Source organism: Galeopterus variegatus, unplaced genomic scaffold, assembly GCF_000696425.1.
Source record: "Galeopterus variegatus unplaced genomic scaffold, G_variegatus-3.0.2 Scaffold410, whole genome shotgun sequence".
In the NCBI taxonomy this organism is placed as follows: domain Eukaryota; kingdom Metazoa; phylum Chordata; class Mammalia; order Dermoptera; family Cynocephalidae; genus Galeopterus; species Galeopterus variegatus.
This window is the reverse complement of record NW_007726521.1, coordinates 442,750-468,931: the sequence shown is the minus strand read 5'-3', so window position 1 is coordinate 468,931 and position 26,182 is coordinate 442,750. Positions and strand designations below refer to the sequence as shown.

The 26,182-nt window shown below is 39.5% G+C and overlaps 2 protein-coding genes across 4 annotated transcripts in view; one reads left to right on the top strand and one right to left on the bottom strand.

The window, feature by feature from the left end:
• Positions 1-6,619, top strand: part of TXLNG (taxilin gamma) — a 49,988-nt gene extending 43,369 nt beyond the window's left edge. For 2 of the 3 annotated variants that reach the window (XM_008568442.1, XM_008568443.1), the window contains 2 exons: positions 1,510-1,605; positions 2,458-5,481. In XM_008568442.1, the coding sequence (XP_008566664.1) occupies positions 1,510-1,605; positions 2,458-2,778 (417 nt within the window). In that variant the 3' untranslated portion in view covers positions 2,779-5,481. Of the gene's footprint in view, positions 1-1,509; positions 1,606-2,457; positions 5,482-6,553 lie in introns of those variants that run through there. The other variant, XR_550190.1, reaches the window with a different exon arrangement.
• RBBP7 (retinoblastoma binding protein 7) lies at positions 5,615-26,170 on the bottom strand. Its single transcript, XM_008568445.1, has 12 exons — positions 26,004-26,170; positions 25,573-25,717; positions 20,196-20,341; positions 16,842-17,015; positions 15,723-15,838; positions 11,997-12,157; positions 11,084-11,210; positions 10,883-10,960; positions 10,257-10,333; positions 9,628-9,685; positions 6,861-6,971; positions 5,615-6,071 (listed from the first exon to the last, which is right to left on the bottom strand). Exons 1-12 carry the CDS (start codon positions 26,149-26,151, stop codon positions 6,003-6,005), a joined length of 1,410 nt encoding a protein of 469 aa, XP_008566667.1. The 5' UTR covers positions 26,152-26,170; the 3' UTR covers positions 5,615-6,002.
• Between the last annotated feature and the right edge of the window lie 12 nt (positions 26,171-26,182).

The window sequence follows — 26,182 nt, the reverse complement described above, 5'->3', positions numbered from 1 at the left end:
TTCTTTTTTCCGTTTCCGGCTATTTTTTTTATCCCTCTTTTTTGCTCCCGTACCGGCCTGGGGGCCGGCAACGGGATCGCAAGCCTCGGTGTTGCTCCCGCGCCTCGCTCAGCCAGTGAGCGGGAGCCGGTCTGTATGTGGGATCCGAACCCTCGGACGGGAGCGCTGCCGCGCTTCCCAAGCGGCACACTATCCAGTGCGCCACCGGGCCGGCCCCAAGACCTACCCTTCATAAAACAGTATTTCAGACAGTGCTTGGCATATTTACATGTGTTCAATTACCATGTGCTGAATAGTGCTAAAATTACTACCTTCAGGTATTTTTAGACCTAGTAATCTGGAGAATTCTGTGAGCAGCAGATTGATTCTGCCTGCCAGTCCTTTCAGTTGAAGCTCCAATCAAGGGGGAACTATTAGGCTCATTTCAGAGGATTAGCTGGATTCCAGCACATGCTCACTATTAAGGTGGAACAGAGTTCAAAACAGGGACTCCCAAATTTGCTGTCCTTCTGGAGAGTCCTGGACTGGAACATGTTCCTTTCTGTTAGTGGCTACAGAGATCACTGTGGGTCAACATTCAACCCAGATCATCCATGAGCTCCTCCTATGGCCTTTGCCCCAGATTGCCTTGTGTTAGTTTTGTGGGTAATTACCTAAGCCACAGGGCATTGGCTCTGTGTTATCCTTGTTTCCCTTAATAGTTCCTGGCACAGTGCCCCGACTTGGATCAGAGCTGGTGTGTAGTCAGTAGTGGGTAAAGGAATATCAAGAATGTGGGTGATTAACAGGCATGGATAAGTCTCATTCTGAAAGTCTGAAAAATTGGGTTCTTGTAGCATAGGTTTAAGAATGCTCCCCTGATTTCTGGGCCCACTTTATCTTTAGCAAAATCTGAAGTAAAACAGTCTTGTGAGTTATGAGGATGACCAAAACTTAAGGATTAACTACTTTTATCTTCTTGGTCACTGGAGTCTTACCTAAATCACGATGCCTCTAGGTCTGTAACTGATGTGGTCCTGGAGGTTGAGGTAGAGCACCAATTCTTAATCTTTTGTAGGGCTGAAAATCTTTGTCTTTCCAAGAATCTGAGGAATTAGTAAAATGGACAGAAAACTCATGAACATGGTCCTTTATTCATACAGCTTGGGGAGGAGAAGGCCCTTGTCCATTACCCTCAGCTGGAGTGAAAGCTGCACTCCAGCCTTAACTGAGAGAGTTGAGTATGCTGAGAGCTTCCTCCATGTGCTGCTGCCGCCTCTGAAATTGATACTAAACTGGTCTTTCTCATAATATGAAACTCCTACTTGGGTTCCAACCTAGGAGCTACTGAGATAAGCTCTGCTACCAACAGACAGGCACAGCTACTTCTGTAAAGACACGTAACAGCTGTCAGCTGGGCAAGGCAGGTGCAGTGATGGGGGAGAGGACGGACATTAAAACTTTTTGTGGCAGGACAGAGCAATAAGAAATGGAACTTAGATTTAAATTTGCAATTGTGTTGATTCACAGATGACAAAGAAAACTAAAAAACTGGAAAAAGAAACAATAATATGGCGTACCAAATGGGAAAACAATAATAAAGCACTTCTGCAAATGGCTGAAGAGGTGAGATGGTTTCCCGTGACTAAGGTGTATTCTTAGTCATGGGGACTCATTAAGTTCAGGTACCTATCAGTTCAGGGATGTGTTCACGTGACTCTACTGAGATAGTTGAGGACTCTGGCCAGAGGTGGGGGTGTGGGTAGGGGTGCTGAGTACAATCTGCAGTGTCTTTCCTGACAGTTGTTAGGTTGTAGGTGAGGTGAGTGGTGATCAGACTTCCCTGAGAGCCCACATGCAAACAGCTTGGGTGCTTTTCCTTCTACCTTGACTTAATTACTCTTAAAAAAGCAACAAGATACTTTTTGCCAGTTTTCTAAAACTGGGATATATTGCTTACAATCACTAAATTTCACATCTTCAGAAACTTGACAGGATCAGCTTATAAAATTTCACGAGAGAAAATGTTGGAGCACATGTATACAAGAATGTTGTTCTCATCTATCTAAAAATTGGTAGAACAGAAATCTGTGTAGAAGATGGGTTGTTTTCTGTTTTTAATAGGACCCTTAAGTTTTCTATGTGCTAGTCTTTGTGACGAATATCTTGTTTCCTTAATAGTTCATCAATACAAAATGTTTTAAAAAGTGGATTTCATTTTTAAGAAACATGACAAAGAGGGCACTTCATTTTGTCGCCCAAGAACTATATTATGTTAAGTAGCATTCGGCGTAGGTGTACTTAGATATGTATGCAATGAAGCTAGCTAGAATGTTAGGTGTCTGAAGAAACTTGAACATGTTCAATAGGTGATAAACAGGTAATTTCCAGTATGGCTCAGCTAACTTAATCTTTTTGTATACAATAACCTGATTTGTAATTAACCAGGTTATTTAAATCCTGTCTCTCTCCTCACAGAAAACAGTCCGTGATAAAGAGTACAAGGCCTTTCAGATAAAACTGGAACGGTTAGAGAAGCTGTGCAGGGCTCTTCAAACGGAAAGAAATGAGCTGAACGAGAAGGTGGAAGTCCTGAAAGAGCAGGTCTCTGTCAAAGCGGCAGACAGGGATTTAGCAATGTCTGTGCTGCAGCCCTGCACTGCCATGGATTCTCACAAGGAGCTGAACACTGCCTCGAAAAGAGCCCCGGGAGTGCATCTGGAGGCCGAGCCCCAGGTGGCCGGCGACAAAAGCGCCCCTTCCGCAGGCTCCGTGCCAGGCATTGAGTCCGTTGACTAAGACAAAGTGTGACCACTGTATTGAGAGATATATTTTGTGTATAACTTTCTGTTAGTAGTAACTATTGTTTTTGTGGTGAAAATTTTCTTACTTTTTCTACCATATCTGTATTTTCTTAGAACTACTGGACTTATGTGGTACAGGAGGCTGCTTAGCAGTTTTGAATAGTTTTAATCTATAAATTTTCCTCAGCTGTGTTGCACATCTGCCTCATTTTCCCCCTTCATAGGAATGCATGTGTTCATTTCCTTGTTCTCTCTTCCCTGCTCCTTGCATTAGGATCCTAATGAAAATTTCACTCAAGACAGGGCCAATCATTACAAGGGAACTTTGTTCTGACAGTAGTTCCTTGATGTGAAAACAATATTAATTTAAACATCTTGCCCCCCCCCATTAATATTAAAAAAAAATAATCAAGATTAGAAATGCCAAGTAGAAATAAAACTCTAGTGTTGGCTCAGAAACATAGTATATTTGATTCAAATTAGCTTTCTAATATATTTATATCACGTGACAAATTGAGATGGCTGCAAGCCTCAGAATCCCTCTAAGGTTTGGCAGAATATGTACATAAAGATGTCACTTGTGAACAAAGTAGTATATTCAGGCACATCACTGGACAAACAGGCTTAATGTTTATGTGACTTTAGAAGTACTTATACTGCTTTGATTTCAAGTTAGAGCCCATGTGTGGAATCTGGATCACCTGATGCTTACTGTAGAGGATGGTGGTTTGTGTTTGATTCCAATTTGGGTACATATTTTCCGCTTCCTACAGAAAGCTGATTATTCTTTGAAAACTGCTGATGACGTTTGCAGCCACTTCCAGTCCCTTGTCAACTGAAGATGATGAGGGTGAATTCCCGCGTAGCTTTCACTAGGGCACAGTTCCTCTTCTACCTTCTGGCTCCTGTTGGTGTTCAATTGTTATAGGAGTCTCACCAGCAAAGTACTCCAGGTTTTTAAAAAAGGAATTTTAATTGTGGAGCAGTGCTACCTGAAACCGATTTCCTTTCCGAAACAAACACTGGAACCAACATTTTTAGTGTGGGAAAACTTGGTGAGTGTTCAGTAGTCAGGACTTATCGTTTATTCTTTGTCTGTCCCCCCCCCCTTTTTTTTTAAAGAAAAAAACCAGTATTATCAAGTCTCTACACTTGGAATGGGGTAAATTTTGAAATTAAGCACATAACTTTTGAATTACTTTGTCTTTTTCAGTGTTGACTGTGGCTCAGTTATGCAAATGATTAATCAGGCTGCACTGATGAGTTTCGATTTTGTCTCTCATATAATTTGCATTGAAATACTTTATGAAATAAAAAGGTTCTACGAGAACTGATGTTAACACATTCCACTGAGCAAAACTATCAAACTGACAAACTTGTTAAATTTCACTGGACTGAATAAACTCCGTTTTGTCCAGTTAAAAAGGTTTTCTCTTTGTTAAAAGTTTTGTTTGTAAAGTCCTGTCACATTAATAGTCTAAACTGGGTTGAAAGAATTGAAAATTGTCCAATAGATAGGAAACAGTGCCTGGAGTGGAGGATTATATCTAAGCTTCCTCCATCAGTCATGTTAATCAATCAAGGGGCCAGACAGTGGAGGAGAAGAAATCCACAAAGTAGGTTATCTATTACTCTGTCAAAATGAGTCAGAAGCAAGAATACCCTCCAACAGCCTCTTATAAATACCCCCCTTTGGCTACTAAATGAAATACTGGACTGATTCATTTCTCCAGGAAAGAAATGAACATATATCAGAAATATAATCTACCATAAAATTAGTACTAATGATCACATTTCACAAGAACTCTGCTGGATGTACAGCTCTTAATGTTTTAAGCCACTTGTGTAGCCCACCACGTTTCTTTGTGGTGCTTGTCCTGTGTGGGAGATTGTAAATTTTGGACCTGTTGCATATTTTTAAGGGCTTTATAAAGCAATGTGACTAACAGTACTTGGCCTGCTGCTTTCAGCTTACTGTGTATTTTAAGCTAGATGCTATCACGGTGTTTAAAGAATATGGATTCTGTCTGGGATGCATTTGAATTGTGTCCTTTCAGAATCTCTCCTCCCATTACTCTGTGAATAAAAACAAATGGGACCCTCTGGGAAGGAGACCCTCTTTCACCTCACCAGCCCTGTGTTGTGGCTTTGTAGCACACCATGTATCTACCATATTCTAGAACACTGTAATGCTACTAGGCTGGCCCAGAAAAAGTTTAAAAGTTGAATTCACTTAAATCGCATTTGTTGCACCGTCACTGAGTCTTGATGTGTATTATTTATAGTGGCAGTAGACTCCAAGATGTAGAGAAAACTTGGGTCTTGGATAATGGACCATTTCATCCTCAGACTTATAGGAGTACTTTTCTTGGTCCTGAGACCAGTATTTTTTAGTTACGTATGCAACTGCCTTTATTACACCTGGTTATCACAATTCAATTCTCAGGTGTTGCAGAAAAATCTACCTCTTTCAGACTGTAGATGGAAATAACTGTGAAAAAAAATGCAGATATCTTCTAGTTTGTGCTAAACACACTGCTTTATTTTTACAGCCCACATCTTTCATGAGGATACGAATTGTTAGAGGCAGTCTTGTTTTGCTTTTCAAAGACATTTTGTAGAGATTTTTCACTAATGTGAATCTGATTTTATCTACTCAATTCTGTATAGATTAAGTAAATATGTATGATAAATCTAACAGCTTCTGTGTGTTTTGTTACCCACATGGCCTTAATCATAAAACAAGTCTAAAGATAAAATTTTACCCATTTCTACTTAAGGGGACGTGCGTTCATACCCCCCACCAAGCTTCTAAAAGAATAAAACAAAACTTATTTTAAAATTTTATTTCTGCAAAGCCAGTCAAGAAGTGTTGGAAGGAAAAAGTTGTAAAAGTTATTCTTGCATATTTGGGAACAGCAAGCACTTAGTCTGAGAAAACGAGGACTTAAAATAGTTGAATCAAAGGCAGTACCCCTGCTACTTGTATTTTAAAACAATGGTGATGTTCTTTCTTAAGCAACATTCCTTTTTTCCCTAATAGCTACAATATGATACAGTACGCAACAGCTCAACTTGAAAGTGCTAGAATCAGAGGGTAAAGAACGCCATAAGCCAACCCACTTACATTTCCTACTATACAATGCCTTTTTGGCGCTTGATAAATCAAGCATTTCATGTAGCATTACATTCAACAGAAACATTTCTCGTACTTTGGGTTTAAGATCCTTGCCCTTCCAGTTCCGATGTTGTGACATCTGACTCTTCATCATTGTAAATATTTTCAGCCTGGAGATGATAACCAAATAAATTCACAGGTAAAACTCCCCATGGTTTTTACAAGATCATCTAGAAATAGAATTTTTCTATCCAGATTTTAGGATTCACGGATCAATGTGTTTCAGTGTTAGGAATTAACTGTGAACACATTTCTGCAGTAATTTACTAGGTTCATCTTCGTATTTCCCCCCAAAGACCTCCACTAAGGAAAAGACAGGCCAGTATTCTCAAAAATTATTTGCCAGTGAGTAATTCCACATATATACCTAGCTCCCCACACACTACTTATTTCAATCATTGTTCATAAAAGGTGTTTTCCTAAAGCATTTCAAGCATCATTTAGAGGGAGTGATAGCCTTGATGCTTATGAAAGATTTGGTTAACAACTCAACACCTTAGAAATGTCACGTACTTGGTGCTCATCATCTGAGAATTCGTTATCATTTGAATGCTTTGACATTTCCTTCCTGTATCTTTTGTACCTATGACAGGGCAGACACTGGCAACAGCAATGATGTGGGGACCCCAGTGGATGAAGAGTGCACCAACAATGAAAATCGGAGCAGATGCTGCATCTGCATGTTAATACAGATACGTTGGGAGAGTTCTGACCCAACAGGTGCTACAGAGGACAAAGCACCAGTATTGAACTAAAGATTGTGCTGTTAAAATGGAATTGTTTACTTTCTATAAATTTCTGGTACAGTATGCACCTAAATATTTGAAATATTTCTATTACATTATATCACTAATCTCTTATTTACAAGATAGTCATTCAGGAAAAAAATTTTAGCTTACCATTTGCCATATCTGCATGATATTATCCTCAGACACCGAGCAGATGACCCAAGGCTCATTGGGGTTCCAACTGAAATCTGAAATCTTGGCAGTGTGTCCTCCATGAATAAACTGTTAATAAGAATAAAAGCAGCCTTGGCTTCATATCCTCTTCTGTTAAGCCTCATACTTAAAGACAGAGCATCCGTCTTTCAACTTTAGAAAGAGGATGGTACAGGTTCAGTAATCTACCCCCCATACTTTTTATTTTGCAAATTTCCAAAAAAGGTGACAATAGAACAATGAACACCTATATATACCTTTTACCTAGATTGACCAAATACTGATATTTTGTTAACATATGCTTACTTTATCCATATGTGCCTATACAATGCAGTAGCTCAGCAGGGCTGTGTATGTCTTAAGTTGCACACAGGACACTTCACCCCTAAGTACTTTCGCCTGAACCCATTAAAAAAGAGGACATTTTCCTACATAACCACAATGCCATTTCCATATCATATTAATGTTAATACAGCATTATTCGCTCATACCCAGTTAGGTGCAAATGTCTACAGTAATCCTTTTCCAGCATGCCATGTGATACTATTTCCTACACTGGGCCAACCTGAGGAGTCTCCTGGTTCTTCCTTTGCCCCCTTTCACAGTCCCCCTCTCCCTCTTATTAAGAGAGGCACACCTCTCTCCCATCCTCAGTCTTTCCAAGGTATACTGCCCCAGGGTAAAAAATTTCTGGGGCACCAAAAGCACAGCTCCCCTCATAATTTAAGAGTACCCCACCCCACAAGTTAAGCCTAAGTCATCAGAGCTTGGCTAAGAAATGCTCAAGGGGGCAGAGTCTTATTTCCTGCAAGAGATAACCTCATGGGAAGGCACTGTGCCTTATTTATCTTAGAATTAAGATTCAGAGGAAACCGTTCTTTGCAAGGATAATATTAATACATTGTTTTGAATTGTGAAGTCACACTTTCTGACAAAGTCTGATATGACAATGAGGTATCTGTCTGCCAGTTAGGTTATATTCAATGTAACTATTTTACCTTAAAACTTTATCGGTTTAAAACTGTGACATGGGGTAAACAGATTTTCAAAATACCCTTAAGTGATACACAAGTGAAAATATTATAAAACCACTGACTTGGAATACAGGAGTCATCAAAGCAAGATACCGTTATATTAAAATTATAGTTAGTATATAGTTTACTACTCTTACATGTCCCCTGATTTTAGGCTCTTTTGCAAAAAGGGCAAAATCCAAGTGGAGTTTCTCAAGGACCATGAAGTTGTTGTAGAACCACAATATACAAAGTAGTACACTTTCCTCTCCCTGCGATATCAAAAAAATAGCTGGAATCCTTGAAAATACTATGCTAAGTGAAAGAATCACTTATACAGTCACAGAAGGCCATATATTGTATGATTCCATTTATATCAAATGTCTAGAATAACCCAATCTTGCAGAGACAGAAAGCAGACTAGTGGCTGCCAAGGGCTAAGGGAAGGAGAAGACTGAGAGGTGATAGCTATGGAGTTTCTTTCCGAGGGGACAAAAATGTTCTAGAACTGATTTGTGGTGATGGTTGTACAACTCTATGAATATACTAAAAAGCACTGAATTGTACACATTAAATAGGTGAATTGTATGGTATGTGAATTATATCTTAAAGCTATTACCAAAATGAAAAAGTAAGTGAAAATCGCTGGACAAAAATAGCTGGGAGCAACACCTTTTCTAGAAAAATACTTTAAAACTATGAAGCCCTGCTTCACAAAAGACTTTTCAGAATAAGTCACCCAATATAGAATATAGCATTCAGATGCTGCCATCTGGCTAGGGCAGCAGTTTATTGACAAATACTCTTCTTTAAGCAGCATGGTTCGAACACTGAACAGACCAGTATGTGTGAGTCTCACTGCACCCCTTTGCTGATTTCTGCCCAGAGTCCCTGGGACACCGTAACCAACTGGCTAAGGAGTGAAAGGGACTGGGGTGTCCGTACAAGGTGGGACTTAGTGAGCAGCTTCTGTGTTGCAAGGCTTACTCTCAAGGGCCTCCTTTACCTTTTACAACTTGTGGGTGAAGCACAAGTGTACCAAAAATTAGTGCTGGCATAACAGCTAAAATCAGACATATGTTACAGAGTGACAAATGATTATCTGCCAAATGACTGAAGGCAACAAATGCTGAATTCAGAGCAAGGACAAAGAACCATTGCTAAGTCTGGCAACGAATCATGGAAAAGTGACTTGAAGTGTATACTGAAGGACTCAGAGACAGGAAGGATGAGAACAGACAGACACCACCACATAAGCCTTCGAGGAGCTGAGGCAATGCCGAGATGATTCAAGTAGGGATGGGAAAAAGATGGTGGGCACTGCTGGCATCAACCTGAGAAGGCATTCTTTTTCTGAGCAGGGAAGTTAAATAACAGGACATTAGAAAGTGTTAAGTATTGCTGAATGAATAGCAATAATACCCTGTCCCTGCTCTCAAATATTATATTTGAAATCAGTGAAAAATTATTATGCACTATTTTCCAATAGCTCAAACTACTCAGCGAAACTTAGTAAAAACCTACTGGGCTCCATGTACAATTTTTGATAAATGTCAGAGTCCAATAACAACAACCTCCAGGACTTCCATTTTGAAATCATCTGTAAGAGCTAGAATTTGAAGTTCTGACTCATTGTCAAGATAAATGGATCAATGACAAAGAATCCAATCTGCATATGACATTTCATCCTGTGTGAGCAAGCCAATGTGTACCAGGAGTTCTGGAGGCCCGTCTTCTGCATCTTCTGCCGATTGTTCCTCTCCAATTTTACTATTAAGAAAGAACATAATGCTTTCATTACTGACATTCTTATAGCATAAATGTACACTAAACCAGTATTAGCTCGGAAAGCTCATCTTAAAACACATATTCACTCCCAAAACAACTTATTTCTATTACACAAATCACAGTGGGAGCTTCCATGTGTGGAATGAATCAATGAAAGCACGGAAGAGCAAATGGTACAAAAACTCTAAGAAAGAATAGTCCTGCCAGTGTACTGTGAGATCCCATGAGACATGAACAGTTAACGTCTTCATCCCTCTTTATAGCAAGAATGTCTTAAATACAATCATTCGAATGCAAACACAGAGACACACAACTTCATGCCTGAATATCAATAGACAGACAAAACTCACATCACAGAAATTTACTTTTATGGTCCATTTGCTGATTCACTTCTATTTTACAGAACACTCTTTAGGAAGGCCCTTAAAACTTACTTTAATATTAGGTTTACTGAAGTGAAATTAGCAAATTGCTTTTCTAAGCTTATGAATCATTGCATAATCTACCAGATTGGCATATTCATGCAGTATCGCATCACCAAATTCTGAGTTACCTTAAATCCCACACATTCAGGCGGCGATCAGTACCACTTGAAGCCAGAATAGTTTCATTATGTGGAGACCAGTGGACCTAGCAAGAGATATTTTGAAAATGTATTTAAAGAATCATCCGTTCCTAGGTTTGCGGTTGTTATTGCTCTAATCTGTGGTATGTTCCCATCTTGTGCTCTGTAGCTTTCTTCTCAACCTAAAGCCCTCACCCCCTTTTCCCAGCCGTTCAAGTGCTCTTAAACCACCCAGCTCCCCAGCCTGACCCCAGGAAGGCTGCACTCCCTCCCAGTGCTGAGGAACTCACCTAGGGGTCCTGATAAACTTATTCATCCTCATAAACATCCCAGACATTCTTTCACTAGTGGACCCGCCATGCTGAAGAATCCTGGGATTTCACTTTTTAAACTGATTCTGTTTTGCAAGGCGTTTTCTTCCACTTTTGAACCAATAGCCTCTCAAAAAGTTCCAAGTTATTTCCCACTAGTTTAGTTATACAGTAGAAACAAGAGGGGCTTTTTAAAAAAACAACGTTCCATGCTCACCATATAAAAGAAAAAATTAAGAAACTTTTCCCCTACCAAAAAGTTACTAAAACCTGATATACAGACACCAGAAAACTGTCACGTACCTGGAAAATTTCATCTTTATGAGATTCAAAGGTATGGAGTTTTAATTTTAAGTTACGCAGATCCCATAAAGCTACAGTCTGAAGAAAAATAATCAATGAAAAGGAATTCATTTCTATGCTTTACATAAGAATTTTCAAACATGGATTAAAGCACAAGATAACTGGGTTTTGTAAACACCAAATATGCAAAAACTTTGAAACCTTATCTGCAGAGCCGGTTGCTAGAATGAACTCGCTGTAGGGATTGAATGAGAGGCAGTTGACCTCAGCGGTGTGTGCATCCACCAAGTGGCTCGGCTTGGAGGTTGTATTGGACCTGGTGTCCCATCTAAAACACAAAGGTACAAGGCACACAGCACCCAAGGAGGATGCTTGAGCCTCCCAAGCTTCTCACACATTCATGCACGGCCCCCTGTCAGCGTCATTCCACTCCGCTGCCATCTCAGCTATGCTCCCCTCTTCACAAAGACACCAACCACACACAGTGTTGGCAATTTGGACTTCAACCACTAAATGATGCATTCTGAACCTATGAAGAACAAATCAGGGCTATTACTTCTGGTTTCTCTTTTATGAGATTCCTGCCTTAATTATCAACTATCTCAAGCAGACGAAATATAGACCATGTAGAGAATAATGTAACAATTTGATACCTACAACTAGCCTTGTCAAATTTCAGTATTTTGCCATATTTGCCTCAGATATTAGTTTATGAGATTAAAAAATATAGCTGGCTGAATGCAGCCCTGTGGTCACACCCGGATGGAATCATTCTTCTCCCTGACCTCCAACTGAAGTCACTCTGGATCCCAATTTTGATATTTGCCACTACACCAAGCATGTTCCTTCACAATCACATACCTGTTTATCCTTCTTTTAAAAATAATAAACCGTGCTTATTCACGTAGCACAGTAACTCTTACGTAAAAAGGCCATTACAAATGTGCGGGTTATCATGTCAATTATACCTCACCTAAAGCTGGTTTCTTTTTTTTTTTTTTAAAGCCCACAATATAACTTTAAAAAAAGAAACCAAACCACAGTCCACTACAATCACTGGCAGTCATTCAGATCACCCATCAAACAAGATCCTCTGCTAAACTTTCCATCTTACATCATAAGTTTCTGATCATCAGCAACAGATCCAAACAATGACTCGTGCAGCAGGTGCCAGGCCACATCCTCTACAACAGCCGAGTGGCCAGTGAAGATTGCTTTAGCATCCACAATTTTGCCTTCCTTTGGTCCTGCATTTATATCCCACAGACAGACAGTCTGAGAAGGGGGGGAAAAAAAAAACCAGAAGCTATAAGAGATTGAATCTAAATGCTAACATCTTATTTTAAACACTTTTGTTAAAAAACAAAACTATTTAACTATACAAATGTTAGAAATAAACATGAGGGAAAGGAAATATAAACAGAAGAGTGTGGTTGCAGCCTCCATGATGTGAGATTTAGGGGAGAAGGAAACTACACTGTAACGGGGGCGGTGTGTGTAGGGGCGGAACTGAGTACAGCAGCAGGCAAGGGACACTCAGGTTGGAGTTTCTACTACATACATTCAGGCAGCTAAGTATCCAAAATTCATCTAACACAATAAATCACTGAGAGCCAGGCACCTGGTATCTACAGAACAGAAATGCACACCCTAAAAATTCATAGTGGGTTGGGAAAACTGGAAATTAAAACTAAAATGTACCTCAAACAGCAAAAGCCTTTTGGACTAGTCTTTAATTTCACTGCACAAACCACCACAGATATCAGGAAGTGTGACAATTGAATGACTTGGGCCAAACCCCTACTAATCAACTCTGGGCTTGCAGACAGATCCAGCTTGAAACATCAGCAGAGCCCAAGGAGAGGCTCCAAGGCCTTCTCCAGGCCTCAAAGATCACATCAGCCCACAAATCACGAGGCTTCGTGATTTAGGTCTTCTCTTGACATACCATCACAAAAAGAGTTAAGAGGAAAATTTTAAGATTTTACAAAAAAAATATTCCAAGATATAGGGCAATGATTCTCATTCAAAGGTTTAAAATAAAAAGTGATTCCATTAAGGTGTATGAGCACTAATCATAATTTCACTGACATTGATATGAGCCTCATCTCTTTGTAAATCACTTTCTTACATGATGGAGTCTTCGATCAAAGTTATCTCCCAGTAATAGCTATTTTCCCAGTAACAAAACATGTTTTTACATAATACATGTGCCATTAGTCTTTGTTGTTACTTACATACTCAGATATACAATCTACATACACTGAAGTGAGAGGAACATGTAGAGCTGTTGCCATCCACCCCTGCTGCCCACCTAAGACAGACCCTAGGAAGATCAGCTTGATGCCTGGCACACGGGGAGAGCCCCTGGCAAATGTCAGCTACTATTATTACTAGTAATTCCTGGCCTGGTGTCTTCAAAAGGTACTAGTAACTAGGCTACAGAGTACAGCCCACCTTCCCTATTTGGGAAACCATCCTGCGTACACTTTGAGGAAAGCTTCCCTTTAAAAATAAGGCAGGCCCTTGCTTCTCCAGTTTCCTTAGCAGTCCGGCTTCAGAAGTGTGACACACAGGCTCCACCAGCTGCACCCCACTACCTTACGGATCTGAATTGTGAACAGCAACAGGAGAATCTGTTCTGAGGGGCGTGTGGGGAGCAGTATCCACTTTCCAGGGTGGCAAGAGTGATGTCCTCACCGGCCTGATTTGGGTTGTGGATCTGGCCTCTCCTCTCTTTTTCTGAGGCAGTTTTCTAAGCCTCATTCTCTAGCCATCACAGCAATTCTCTGAGCTACCCTATCCAATGCTCTTCCAGCAGATTCCTGTTCTGTTGAAATCAGCCAGAGTCAGTTTTGGCTGCTTACAACTAAAGAACCCTGACGGAGGCAATTATCTACTTTCAACATTTCAAACAACTTAACAGAAATTGTGATCAACAAAAATATAAAGAAGGTCTGCCACATGACAGGCCCTGTTCTAGACATAGAGATACACTAAAGAAGAAGGCAAGGAACCCACTCTCACAAAGCTGACGTGAAATAATAACTGTGGCTAAGTTACATGAGCTTTCAATAGCTCCAGAAGCCTACTCTTGGTCATACCAAATGCTTTTTGCTTATACTAAGGGATCCATGAGAGAAGACATGGGGCTGCTAGTGATGAGAATGGTACAATCATTGATCTACAATAAATCAACAAGATCACTTTGCATTTGTGCGGTACTTTTGTTTAAAAAAATACTTTATATTAAGAGTACCAAGGCGATTCAATAGGGAAAGATTAGTCTTCTCAACAAATGGTGCTGGGAAAACTGGATATTCATGTGCAAAAAAATGAAGTTGGACCCTTCCCCACACCATAAACAAAAATTAACTCAAAATGGATCAGACCAAAATGTGAGAGCTGAAACTATAAAACTGTTAGAAGAACAGTTGGTTAGAGCAGGGTGTTATAGCACCAAGGTCAAGGGTTCAGATCCCCATACCAGCCAGCTGCCAAAATTCTTAAAAGAATATAGGTGTCAAGCTTTGTGATGCTGGATTATTATGCAATGGTTTCTTAGATGCAATGCCAAAAGAACAAGTGACAAAAAAGATTCATAAACTGGACATCAAAATTAAGAACTTTTGTGCTTCAAAGGACATCATCAAGAAAGTGCAAAGACAACTCACAGAATGGAAGAAAAATTTTTGAAAGTCATGTATCTGATGAGGGACTTTTATCCAGAATACATAAAGAAGTTTTACAATTCAACAATGAAAAGACAACAAGACTTAAAAATGGACAAAGGATTTGAAAACATATTTCTCCAAAGGAAATCTACAAATGGCCAATAAGCACAAGAAAAGATGCTTGACATCGTTAGTCATCAGGTAAATGCAAATCAAAACCGTTATGAAATACCACTTCACACCCACTACAATGGCTACAATCAAAAAGACAATTAGTGTTGATGAAGATGTAGAGAAATTGGGACATTCATAACATTGCTGGTGGAAATATAAAATAGGCAGCCACTTTGGAAAAGTTGGGCAGTTCTTCAAAAAGTTTACATAGTGTTACCATATGACCCAGCAATTCCACTCCTGGTAATTACCTAAGAGAAATGAAAATATACACCCACACAAAAACCTGTACACAAATGTTCATAACAACATCATTCAAAATAGCCAAAAAGTGGAAAGAATCCAAATATCCATCAACTGAAAACGGATAAGCAAATTCATACAATGGAATATTATTTAGCCATAAAAAGAAATGAAGTATGATAATGTTAACTGAAAACATTATGCTAAGTGCAAGAAGCCAGAGAGAAAAGGCCACATTTTATATGATTCAATTTATTTGAAATGTCAAGAATAGACAACTCTACAGAGACAAAATAAATTAGTGGTTACTAGGAGCTGGGGGAGATGGGTATGGAATTTCTTTTTGGGACAGTTGATAAAAATATTCTAGAATTAGTGGTAATGATTGCATAACTTTGTGAATATACTAAAACCCAATGAATTGTACACTCAAAATAATAAACTAAAAAATACTATTAATCAGGCCCCACAAACACTGTGCAGTTTCCATTAATAAGGGCCTGGAGGTCCTCTTTTGCCCACCCTCCCTCCATTCTAAGGCTGCTTCAAAAGAGCTTTATGGAATCCTAAGACTCTAACAAAGCAGTCTGAAAACCATCTCTCTAACTCCTGGGAAAACTATAACAATAGTCATTGGTAGTCTCTTAGAAAACCTTGCATCTACATAGTGCTCCTTCAGTGAAAAGCTATCTGTAATGTTTTCTTTAACTCTCAGTATCTGAGCAGATTAGGAAAAACATGTTTCTCACATGATCGTCGGATGCACTTAGAAGATGTCCGCTCAAATTAGAATTCCAGGAAAGACCATAGCCTTCCTTTTGGTGGCCTCTTAGCCTAAGATCAGGATTACATTCTCCACTTGGGTCTAAGAAAAAAAGAAATAGATTAACTACTCAGGTATTATCTGTTTATCAGAACTGGTGAGAGCAAATTCTCACTGCTTCACTGAGTGAGCCATAATAGCAACTGTACATGAACAAGGACTTGGTCTGACCCACAGCCACATTCAAAACCTGTTCTTTCTGCTTCATTTTAAATACTCAATGCAAACTAAATCTCATGACCATTAAATGACTGTTTTCTTTGAAAAACCTAATACTATTTCCAACATAAAAATACTGAAAATTACAGCTGTCCTACAAATTTGTATAGTAGCAACCCCACCCGTCAATTTTTAGAAATATTTCTAGCATAACAGGTCTGGTTGCTCAGTCCTTGCATGTCTCTAGCCTGCAACCAGGAATGACCCTTGGCCAACCCCTGGGAATGTGACCCTCATAAAGTTCTTTATGTCACCGACTGACGAAGTTGTATACGCCCAGAGCAGTGGGGCATGCTTTAGTGACTTGTCAAGACTTGTAGGATGGTTTAGCAAGACTCATAATATGTTTGGCTTCACTGGTGGGGTCCTGAGTTTTCATTACCATGGCTGGTCACAGAGTACAATGTGCCCATGTGACCAGACCTCCATAAAAACCCCAGACCCTGAGACTCAAATGGGTTTCCCTGGGCAGAGACATTTAGCACATGTTCCTGTGGTTTGCTGCTAGAGAGAAAGCATATCCTGTGAGGCCCCAGTGGGGAAGAACTCAGAAGCCTGTGGCTGACCTCTCTGGACTTCACCTGATGTATATCTTTTTCCTTCTGCTTTTGCTCTGGATCCTTTGCTGTAATAAACCTTAGCTGTGAGTATAAGCTGCTGTTATGTCCGTCTGGCAAATTACTGAACTTGAGGGTGGTTATGCGACCTCCAGAACAATTTTTAAACTTTTAAAAATGTAGTATACTACTTTGAATGATCTTAAAAACATTACCATTTTGAATCAAGAAAAATGGTCAAGTAATGGCCTGACTTTATTATTACGTACCTGGTTTAGCAGGGTGTTTTGTATAGTCAAAAACCAACACATCAGAAGATGGTGTTTTTGTAGCAATGATGTGAGGATTCTGCGGCATGTAACGAGCACGGTTTACTTCTCCTTCGTGATTAATTTTAATTTCACATTCAATTTTTCCTGTTACAGAACCAAAGCCACCAAATTCTAATGTGAGGAGAAAGAAATAAACAAACATGTACACTTAGGATTAAAATTTACAAAGTTTAATCAACACAATAGATTTTAACCTGACAGTTACAACACAAATTGAGAAAGAGAAAGAACCCAAAAACATGGATACACCTGCCACTTGGAATTTATCCTAACAGCACATTTATTTGCACTGGAAAATATTGATAGCTACCCTAATGCAAGTTAATTCAATTCTACCTAGGATTTAAAACAATTAAAAACTGGCCTTTTTCAGTTGTAAAGAAGATATAGTTATGAACTAAAAATTCAAATGAAACAGACCAACAGCCTTTTAGTTCAAAACACAATTCATTTGTAAGTGCTGTACTGAATTAGCTTCTTATTTTAGATTTCATCAAAACAGGAAAAGTTTTACCCTAAGGAGTATGAATACTCCTTGAGTCTAAAGTCAGAAACACAAAGAAATTTTTTTAAAAAGAAAAGAATAAAATAAAAGAATAAAGTCAGAAACATTCTCAAATCAGAAACCCATGCTAACTAACTCCCACCTGTCCCTAAGACACACATACACGTTGGTCCTGCCAGCATAGTTTGACTTAACTGCTAGTACAGTGCCAAGGTTAAAACAAGGGAGCTAATCTCTCCATCTGGTGCATGAATAAGACTGTAGTGTTAAAAAGTCATGGTAATGTAACAAAGCTACATTAAAGTATGATAACTTCTCAGAAGGAGCAAGATGTTAGCAGAAAGAATACAAATAGAGAACATCTAAGCTGATATAGCAAACAAGAACATTTTCTTTTTGTGCCCACAGATAAAAACTTGTTAAAAAGTTAGGAGGCTTCACATTATAACTGTGTTATTTCTTTGTGACTTATATTGCCTCTTTTTTGCATATTCCTTTTTAGCTCACCCTGTGTCTCAGGCCAGGGACCACTAACTCAAATGTCTAATGGAGCCAGGCAGGTAAGAAGTAAAATAGATTGGGGCCTGGAGAAACACACCGAAAGGAATAAACCATTTCTCAGTTCCAGCCAGCTCTTGTTATGTAGGAATGCTAGTGAACATTGGTTCCCATGTCCCAATATTAGCACCTAGCCATTCTTTGCAGCAAATACAGCTTACGACTTCAGTGTGGCTGAAAACCATACCCCATTCCATACAACTCCTGCAAAGCACCTTCACCCATTACTCTCACACAACCATATACAAAAGCACCCATTTCCCTCTCAGCACTTCCCCCGTTCCACATGTTAATGGAAAAAGTGTGCCTCAGCCTTCCCAAGACCATCCTTCCTGATCCTATCACCTCCTCCCTCCTGAGACTCTGCTCCAAACTTGCCCCACCTTTGACTTTCAACATCCCATCCCTGCGGACTCCAGTGGTTCCAACTCTTCTGATACAAAGATACTCAGGTTTCCCAATTCCTTCAGTTAAACAACCAGAACAGCTCTCCTTTTAAAAAAAACTGGGCTTCCAGGTATGATTTACTTCAAACACAGAGCTTTGTTTTCTCAAACTTGAAAGAAAAGTTTTAAAAAGTCACTGTCGGGCCGGCCCGGTGGCGCACTGCTACAGTGCGCCGCTTGGGAGCGCGGTGGCGCTCCCGCCGAGGGTTCGGATCCCACATACAGACCGGTTCCCGCTCACTGGCTGAGCGAGGTGCGGGCGCAACACCGAGGGTTGCGATCCCTTTGCCGGTCCCGGTGCGACACTGAGGGTTGCGATCTGTTGCCGGACATGAAAAAAGACAAAAAAGGAAAAAAAAAAAAAAGTCACTGTCTTAATCATCATAGTATCCACTAAAAAAAATACCATAACTGAAAATAAAAAAGGTATTAACTGTGAACTATTCAGTCACTCATTAGAATGTAATACACTGGGTATATAACTTTAAAAATTTAATATACCCATATATTATGCACAGAGACTAACTTAAACTGAAAGCCCAATAAGTACGTATTTCAGGAATAAAAGCCATTAAAAAATTTCTGATGATAACAATATTTACAGATAATGCATAAGGTTGTAAGAGAATGAACTGTAAATTGTGGGAGAGGTAAACTTCATATTACTTTGACAATGAATACACCATACAAACCTAGCAATTTCACTAGATAATGTAATATTTTATTTCCAATTAAAAAAATACCTAAAGCAAATATTGGAAAATGTTACAATCATTAAACCATTTAGAGCTGTGAATAAAGAGTTAACCCAGCAGCTGTGATTGCTTAGCCCTCAAGCATCTCTGAGTGACACTGGGACCATTATTGGCCCTTGGCCAACTCCTGGGAACATGGACCTCACAATGTTCTCTATGTCACTGACAGGTTGATGATTTTGTGGTGTACATCTGGAGCAATGGACCATGCTGTACCAGTTTGTCAGGGTTGCTTTGCACAAATATCAAGATTGATGATATGCATCTGCTTTTATTATTGGGGTCCTGAGTTTCAGTTCTCATGGCTGATTGCCAGCAAGATGTGCCTATGCAACCAGCCTCCACTCTACTCCCCATAGAATGCCCCAGACCCCAAGACCAAAATAGGCTTCCCTGGGATAGAAATTCCACACATGTCTGTGTAGTTTGCTCTCAGGGAGAAAGCACATCCTGTGTGGCCTTGGACAAGACTTGTGCCAGACCTCCTTGAACTTGCCCATGCATATCTTTTTCCTGCTGCTTTTGTTCTGTATTCTTTATTGTGACAAACTTTAGCCACAGTATAATTTACTTCTGTGAGTTCTTCTAGAAAAATCACTGAACCTGGGGTGATCGTGAGAATACCAAAACAGGGGAGTGTGTTTCTGACAATGAAGAAAAGTCAACAGCTTCTTAAATTAATTCTACCACTACTGTCCCTCTCCCCAACAAAAACCCCACTGTTAACTGTTTGGTATATATGCCTTCTGATTTTTTCCTAAACATACACCAACACATATTATTACTTTTACCAAAATGGAGCATAATAATTATACATACCAGTCATTCGCTTAATTTATCTTGGACACCTTTCCATACCAGAACATATAGATTTTTCTTACTGTTATTGTCAAGTAGTGTATCAAACTAGAAGACCTAGAAGTTAAACAGCTGGGCCAAAAGCTAATAGTATAAAGTTTTAATAGCATATGCTTTGAAAGAGGCATACTCCCTTTGACATCAATATTGGAATATACGGTATACCTACCACCCTTGTCACTGTCACAATGGGAAGCATCAAACTGTGCATCATCATTGGGAATATGTACGCGAGCAACCACCAGATGATTCTGCTCATCAGATGTATGAGTTCCCAGCACTAGCCAATGAAGGGCATAATCCTTTCCTTCCGGTCTGTTTAAGAAAAAAGAGAAGTCACACTAATCCTTGGGCTTCAGTTGCTAACAAATTCAGTCTTGTACCCTTGAAATACATTAAAATTCATTTAGCAAATATTTACTGAGCATCAACTACATACCTGCTCCCCATCTAGTTACCAACTTTATAATCCCACATGCAAACGTGAGAAAACAGTCTAAGAACAACATGCAGAGGGCTGGCTTCTTTCCTAAAGAGCCATCCTCCTTTGCCTCAATTACCGATGCAAACACTACCTTTTCCAGAGCAGCACTCTGAGGAGGTAGGTCCAACTCTACCAACACTGACAAACATCTCCACAGAAATCCATCACTGATCCCCATACCCATAAATCATGAATTCCCACCTAAAAAGTATCTTCTGCCCATAGTCCCATTTTAATATACTAGATGTTTCTGTTTTCCCACTAAGAGGCAACAAGGTAGAATAGAAAGAATAAAGTGTTGAGTCAGAAAAACTGGGTTTAAATCCTGGCTCAAACTAAAATTAGCTATATGCATTGCTGAAATCACACCCTCCCTGAGGCCTCAGTTTCTTCACCTAAACAACAAGTTATAAGTGCAAATGGTATGATGTGAAACTCCTTATTTATGTTAACGATGCCTAAAGTTTATGAAATGGGCATTCTCAATTTTACCGAGGGGTCTTTGTTACCGTATTCTGTGGAAACTCACCTTGAGGCTGAAGAACTTTTCAATGCCTTGTGGCACCTTGGTCCAACCAGTGATTTCTGTATTGGTATCAACAATGCTTTCCCATTTGTATTATCTAGAACAGCAATTTTCAACTGTGCTTCATGGTCCCACCTCAGTGAGGAGGATTAAGTAGGGCTCTGGGCCTCAATACCAGACAAATTAGGTTATTTATCTGTTTCTAAATTTCAATTGTACCAAAGATTCAGTGGTTTTAAAAAAAGGTTGAAAGTTACTTCTAGTCATGTAATTTACTAATAACAAGAAATACGAGACAAAATTTTACCAAGATTTGGCTTACAGTAAAAAAGAACACACACATACAACTCTAGGAACAGAATAAAGCAGCCATGGCTAAACAATAGCAACTTGTCTGAAAAAAAGGCATGGGTCTTAGATGATGCAGGCACAGTGGGCTAAGAGTATGATGTAGCTATCCAAAAAGATAATTAATTCCATCTTTGATGGACTTTATATTGGGGGAGGGGGACAATGCGCATGAGCATGTGCCCACTTATTTTCAACTGGAAAAACCACATTTTAAAAATTAGGCTCTAAGGAATGTACTTTAGGAGGACTTGGACAAGATGAAACCTTCACAAGGAATACTGGCTTAAAATAACATGGAACTTAAACATATAAGAAACATTTGAAAAGAAATAGGAGTGCTAGAGAGAAAGGAGGCACCACAGAGCAATGTTAGGGCTGACAAAAAAGGAAGAAAGTGGCTTGTTTTTTGTGGGCTTAAGCAGGAACAAAAGACCAACATGTTACAGGTAGACAGGTCAGTATATCATAGGACCCTTCTAAGGAGTACTGTTCCAAGATGGACTGGAGGATATTAAAAATTCCTCTTGACTCAAATTCAATTATTACAGTTTTGCCTGACTTGATCATCAATAAGAATTTTTCTTTTTACTACAAGTCATTTCACCTCCATCATTAAAACACAGCCCACTTTCATGAACTAATCAATATGACACTATTTTCCTCAAATACTGGATGCACCTAAAGGCTGGAGAAGCACTAATGGTAAAAGGGCCTAATCCATTTTCAGTATCAGAATCCTTTGACCCAGTCACTCCACTGCTAGGAAATTTAGCCAATCACAAAAATGTGGCCTATTACAAGATTATTCTCAGCAGCACTGTTTGTAGCAGCAAAAGGCTGAAAACAACCTAAATATCCATCAGTAAGAAACTGGTGATATAAATCATATAGTACAGTAGTCCCCCCTCCATCCATGGTTTTGCTTTCCACGGTTTCAGTTACCTACAGTAAACCATGGTCCAAAAATATAGTATTCTGAGAGTGAGTGTGAGAGAGAAAGAGAGATCACATTCACATAACCTTTATCGCAGTATACTGTTATAGTTATTCTATTACTATTGCTGATAATCTCTTACTATGCCTAATTTATAAATTAAACTTTATCACAGGTTTGTATGTATAGGAAAACACATATCATATACAGAATTTGGTACTATCCAGTTTCAGGCATCCACTGGGTGTCTTGGAACACATCCCCTGTGGATAAGGCAGGGGACTACCGTATATCCATAAATAGATTTCTATGGTGCCCTTAAAAAGAACTAGTATATCTAAGTATGCTGATAGGAAAAAGTCTCCAACATACACTATTACTAAAGAAGTGGGGGCTGTCCGGTTAGTTCAGTTGGTTAGAGCATGGTGTTGATAACACCTAGGTCAAGGGTTTGTATCCCTGAACCAGCCAGCCACCAAAAAAACAAGTCAAGTGAACAATTCACTACCCCCCCCCCAAGATGTATGTATACAGTTCTATATGCTGGCAGAATGGGTAAGAAATTGAAAACAATGACTGCCTCTGCTCTGGGGAAGGCAACTAGGAGAGTAAGGGATCAGAAAGGGGGACTTATTTTTCACTCTGTACTGTTTTCATGCTGTCCGAATTTGAAACATTACAAAGCTTTTTAGAGAATAAGTTAGTCTCGCTATATTTAAGAAATTATTTAACAAGAGACGAAATAACTAACAGTTTTTATTTATTTATTTATTTTTGTGCTGGCACGGGGGTCCAAACCTGTGACCCTGGGGTTATAAGACTGTGCTCTAACCAACTGAGCTAACTGGCCAGCCCTCTACTACTGGTTTTTAAAAACAATTTCTTAGAGACACCTAAATAAAAACTTTTAAAAGCCAAATCAATTATTTGGATAATTACCTAACTTGATTTAAAGACAACAGCTCAGAAAGTCCAAGTAATCATTAGGAAACATATTGTATGTAGGCAGAAGAAGGCCATATGAGGTGAAGTAGAGTCTAGTTCCTCAAGGAGCCAGGCAGTGAAAATAGCAAACATTTCTGCTATTCTCTATGGTGATAAAACACAATCACAGTCCCTTCATACCCCACAGGGAACCCTGCAAAGCACCACACAGCAATCCTCAACATCCAAGAATGCAGGCTGCTTGGCATTTTCTTGCATTCTCCGAGCCACTGCACGTCCCACAATCTAATCCCACAACTTCTTTGTATACAAAGAACACCATGATATATAATTTAGTTAAAGCATTTTCTGTTAAGTTCCTAAGTGTTAATATAAAAGCAACCCGTCAAGGCTGAGAGGAACATATAGACCTTTAAAACCTTTAAGCGAAACACATTACGGGTAAAAAAAAAAAAAAAAAAAAAACCTTGAGTAAGTAGCTTTCATTGAAATCCACATAAAGAAAGAGTTATTTCAACTCTAACAAATTATTTCTGAACAGGAAGGGGTAGAAGAATCAGTATCAGTCACCACTTACTGTTGTACTTATGCTGCACCAGGCACTTTAACACGCATGATTTTATTTAATTCCCTTAAGTGTAGGCAGTCAGTATTACCAACACCTCCATTTACAGATCAGACAACTCCAGATAGAAACTGAACAACCTGCCCTAGTTCGCAAAGCTAATAGGAAGCACGGGCAGGATTCTAACCCAGGTCTCTAACCTTAAAGCCCCTGCTTTTTTTCCACTATGTTAGGGTAGGTCTAAAAATATACACACATGTACATAAAAGTAAATTGTTAATAAATTTTAAATCTGTTTAACAGGAAGATAAAGAGAGGCAAATGCACACAATGTCCCAAGCCTAAACCTGAGTACCTCTGACTATATGATGCTCAATCTATTTTTAAATCCATTCAAAGATAGTTGTAAATGTGACGCTTAGAAGTCTCCATTACTTAGTTCTTTGCTACTCTTCCAACATCTGTACATTTACATTTAGGTTTTTCGGAACCCTAACTGAAGCCCCTATCTGTATGGAAGTCAATGCTGGAATTCTGGCCACTAGAAGAGTAATTTTATATAAAACCAGATTACTCTTATTTTTATAACTTGTAGCAAAATCTCCTTTCTAGAGTTTGAGTTAATCCCCATTAAATTATATGCTCACAATAACCAAATTTAATACGCTTTTATTTATTTACTTTTTTAAAAAGATGGCCAGTAAGGTGATCTTAACCTTTGACTTGGTGTTGTCAGCACCACACTCTCCCAAGTGAGCTAACCGGCCAGCCCTATATAGGGATTCGAACCCGTGGCCTTGGTGTTATCAGCACCACACTCTCCCAAGTGAGCCACAGGCCGGCCCTTAATACGCTTTTAAAGTACGTGGCCAGGTTCCTACCAAAAAATGTGCAAGAGTATGAGAAAGGTAGTCTGCTGCAGGGGTTGCCTCAACTCTGGAGCCAACCAGTCTGGGTTTGCAAGTGAACAATTCACTATACCACTTACCTGTGTGATCTTGGGCATGGTACTTAACCTCTCAGCCCCAGTTGCCCGTTGGTAAATCAAGGAGGATAAAAATAAAAAGTACCTACATCATAATACTACTATGAGGATTACACCAAATAACAGGACGTAAAACTCTTCAGATGTGCCAGGCCCTGTTCCAAGTGTTCAATAAATGTGAGCAATTATTACCAGAAAAATTTTAGAACTAGCCGAAAAGAACTCTTATGAAGACTAACAGCAATCTCAAAGTGTATCCCACAGTATAAGCCAATAACACCTTTTCTTTTGTCAATTGTTGGCAAATACTTTTTCTGTTTGCCAATTAAAACGTATTCATCTTGGGTGCTAGTTAAATGTATGGTTCACTTTGTAAAAATTCATCAAGCCCTATGCTTACAATGTGTGCACTTTTCTGTATGTATTCTGTTTTTCAACAAAGTTTTAAAAAATGCATTAGTCTGGGACCCAGGGAAATGCTGCTTTACATTTAAGCCCCCAAAATGCCAAATATATTCAGTGTTTCCTACAAACATCATTAATCTCACAACAGGTTCTTTCCTCCCTTTTAACACCAGACTTACAGGCCAGAAATCATCCCATAAATCACTTAAGTTTTGAAAATAAAAACCACTTGCCACATCTTCCAAGGGCTAACTGATCACATGCTTATGCTCCATGTATTAAACGCCCAAACTAGAAAATTCAGAACGACAGTTAAATTAATGCAAAATAAAAGTTGCCAGAAACCCTTACTTAGTCACTTCAGGAAGCCACTGAACAGTAAGACTGGGCCACTGAAGAGCATGGGTCATAACCAGGTCATACAGAAACGGTGTATTCTTCTTCCAGATTTTATATTCTTCATTGATGACACGCTCCTCCACAGTATCTTCAAACACTGAAATGTGGAGAAAGCCCACAAGATTAAGCGGCTGAGAGGGATCGAAGTCAGAATCTATACACAGACACTGGAGGTCACCTCGAGATGGCCACACCTCATCTACTCTTTTCTTTTACCTCTAATTTGGACACGAACAACTAACTGCTTTTCCAGAACGTGGAGAGAATATTAACACCAGGAAGCTTATTTTTTCCACTTTGAGATCAATACCTCCTGCGTACACCGAATTGAGTAATAATCACACGGACATCGAAATTGTTTGGCCTACTACGGCTGTTCGCACCTGTTCTAAGATGACGACCTGGACGTAGAGAGGCTCCACGACCCACTCGGAGATACAAATCCACGTGTGGAAGAAACCCACAGGCCCGCCCGCTCCATCCCACGCCAGGAGAGGCCCCGGCTCTCACGCCGCCTGCGTCGGCAGCCATAGGCCCGTGGGCTCCAGAACCCCCCCCCCCC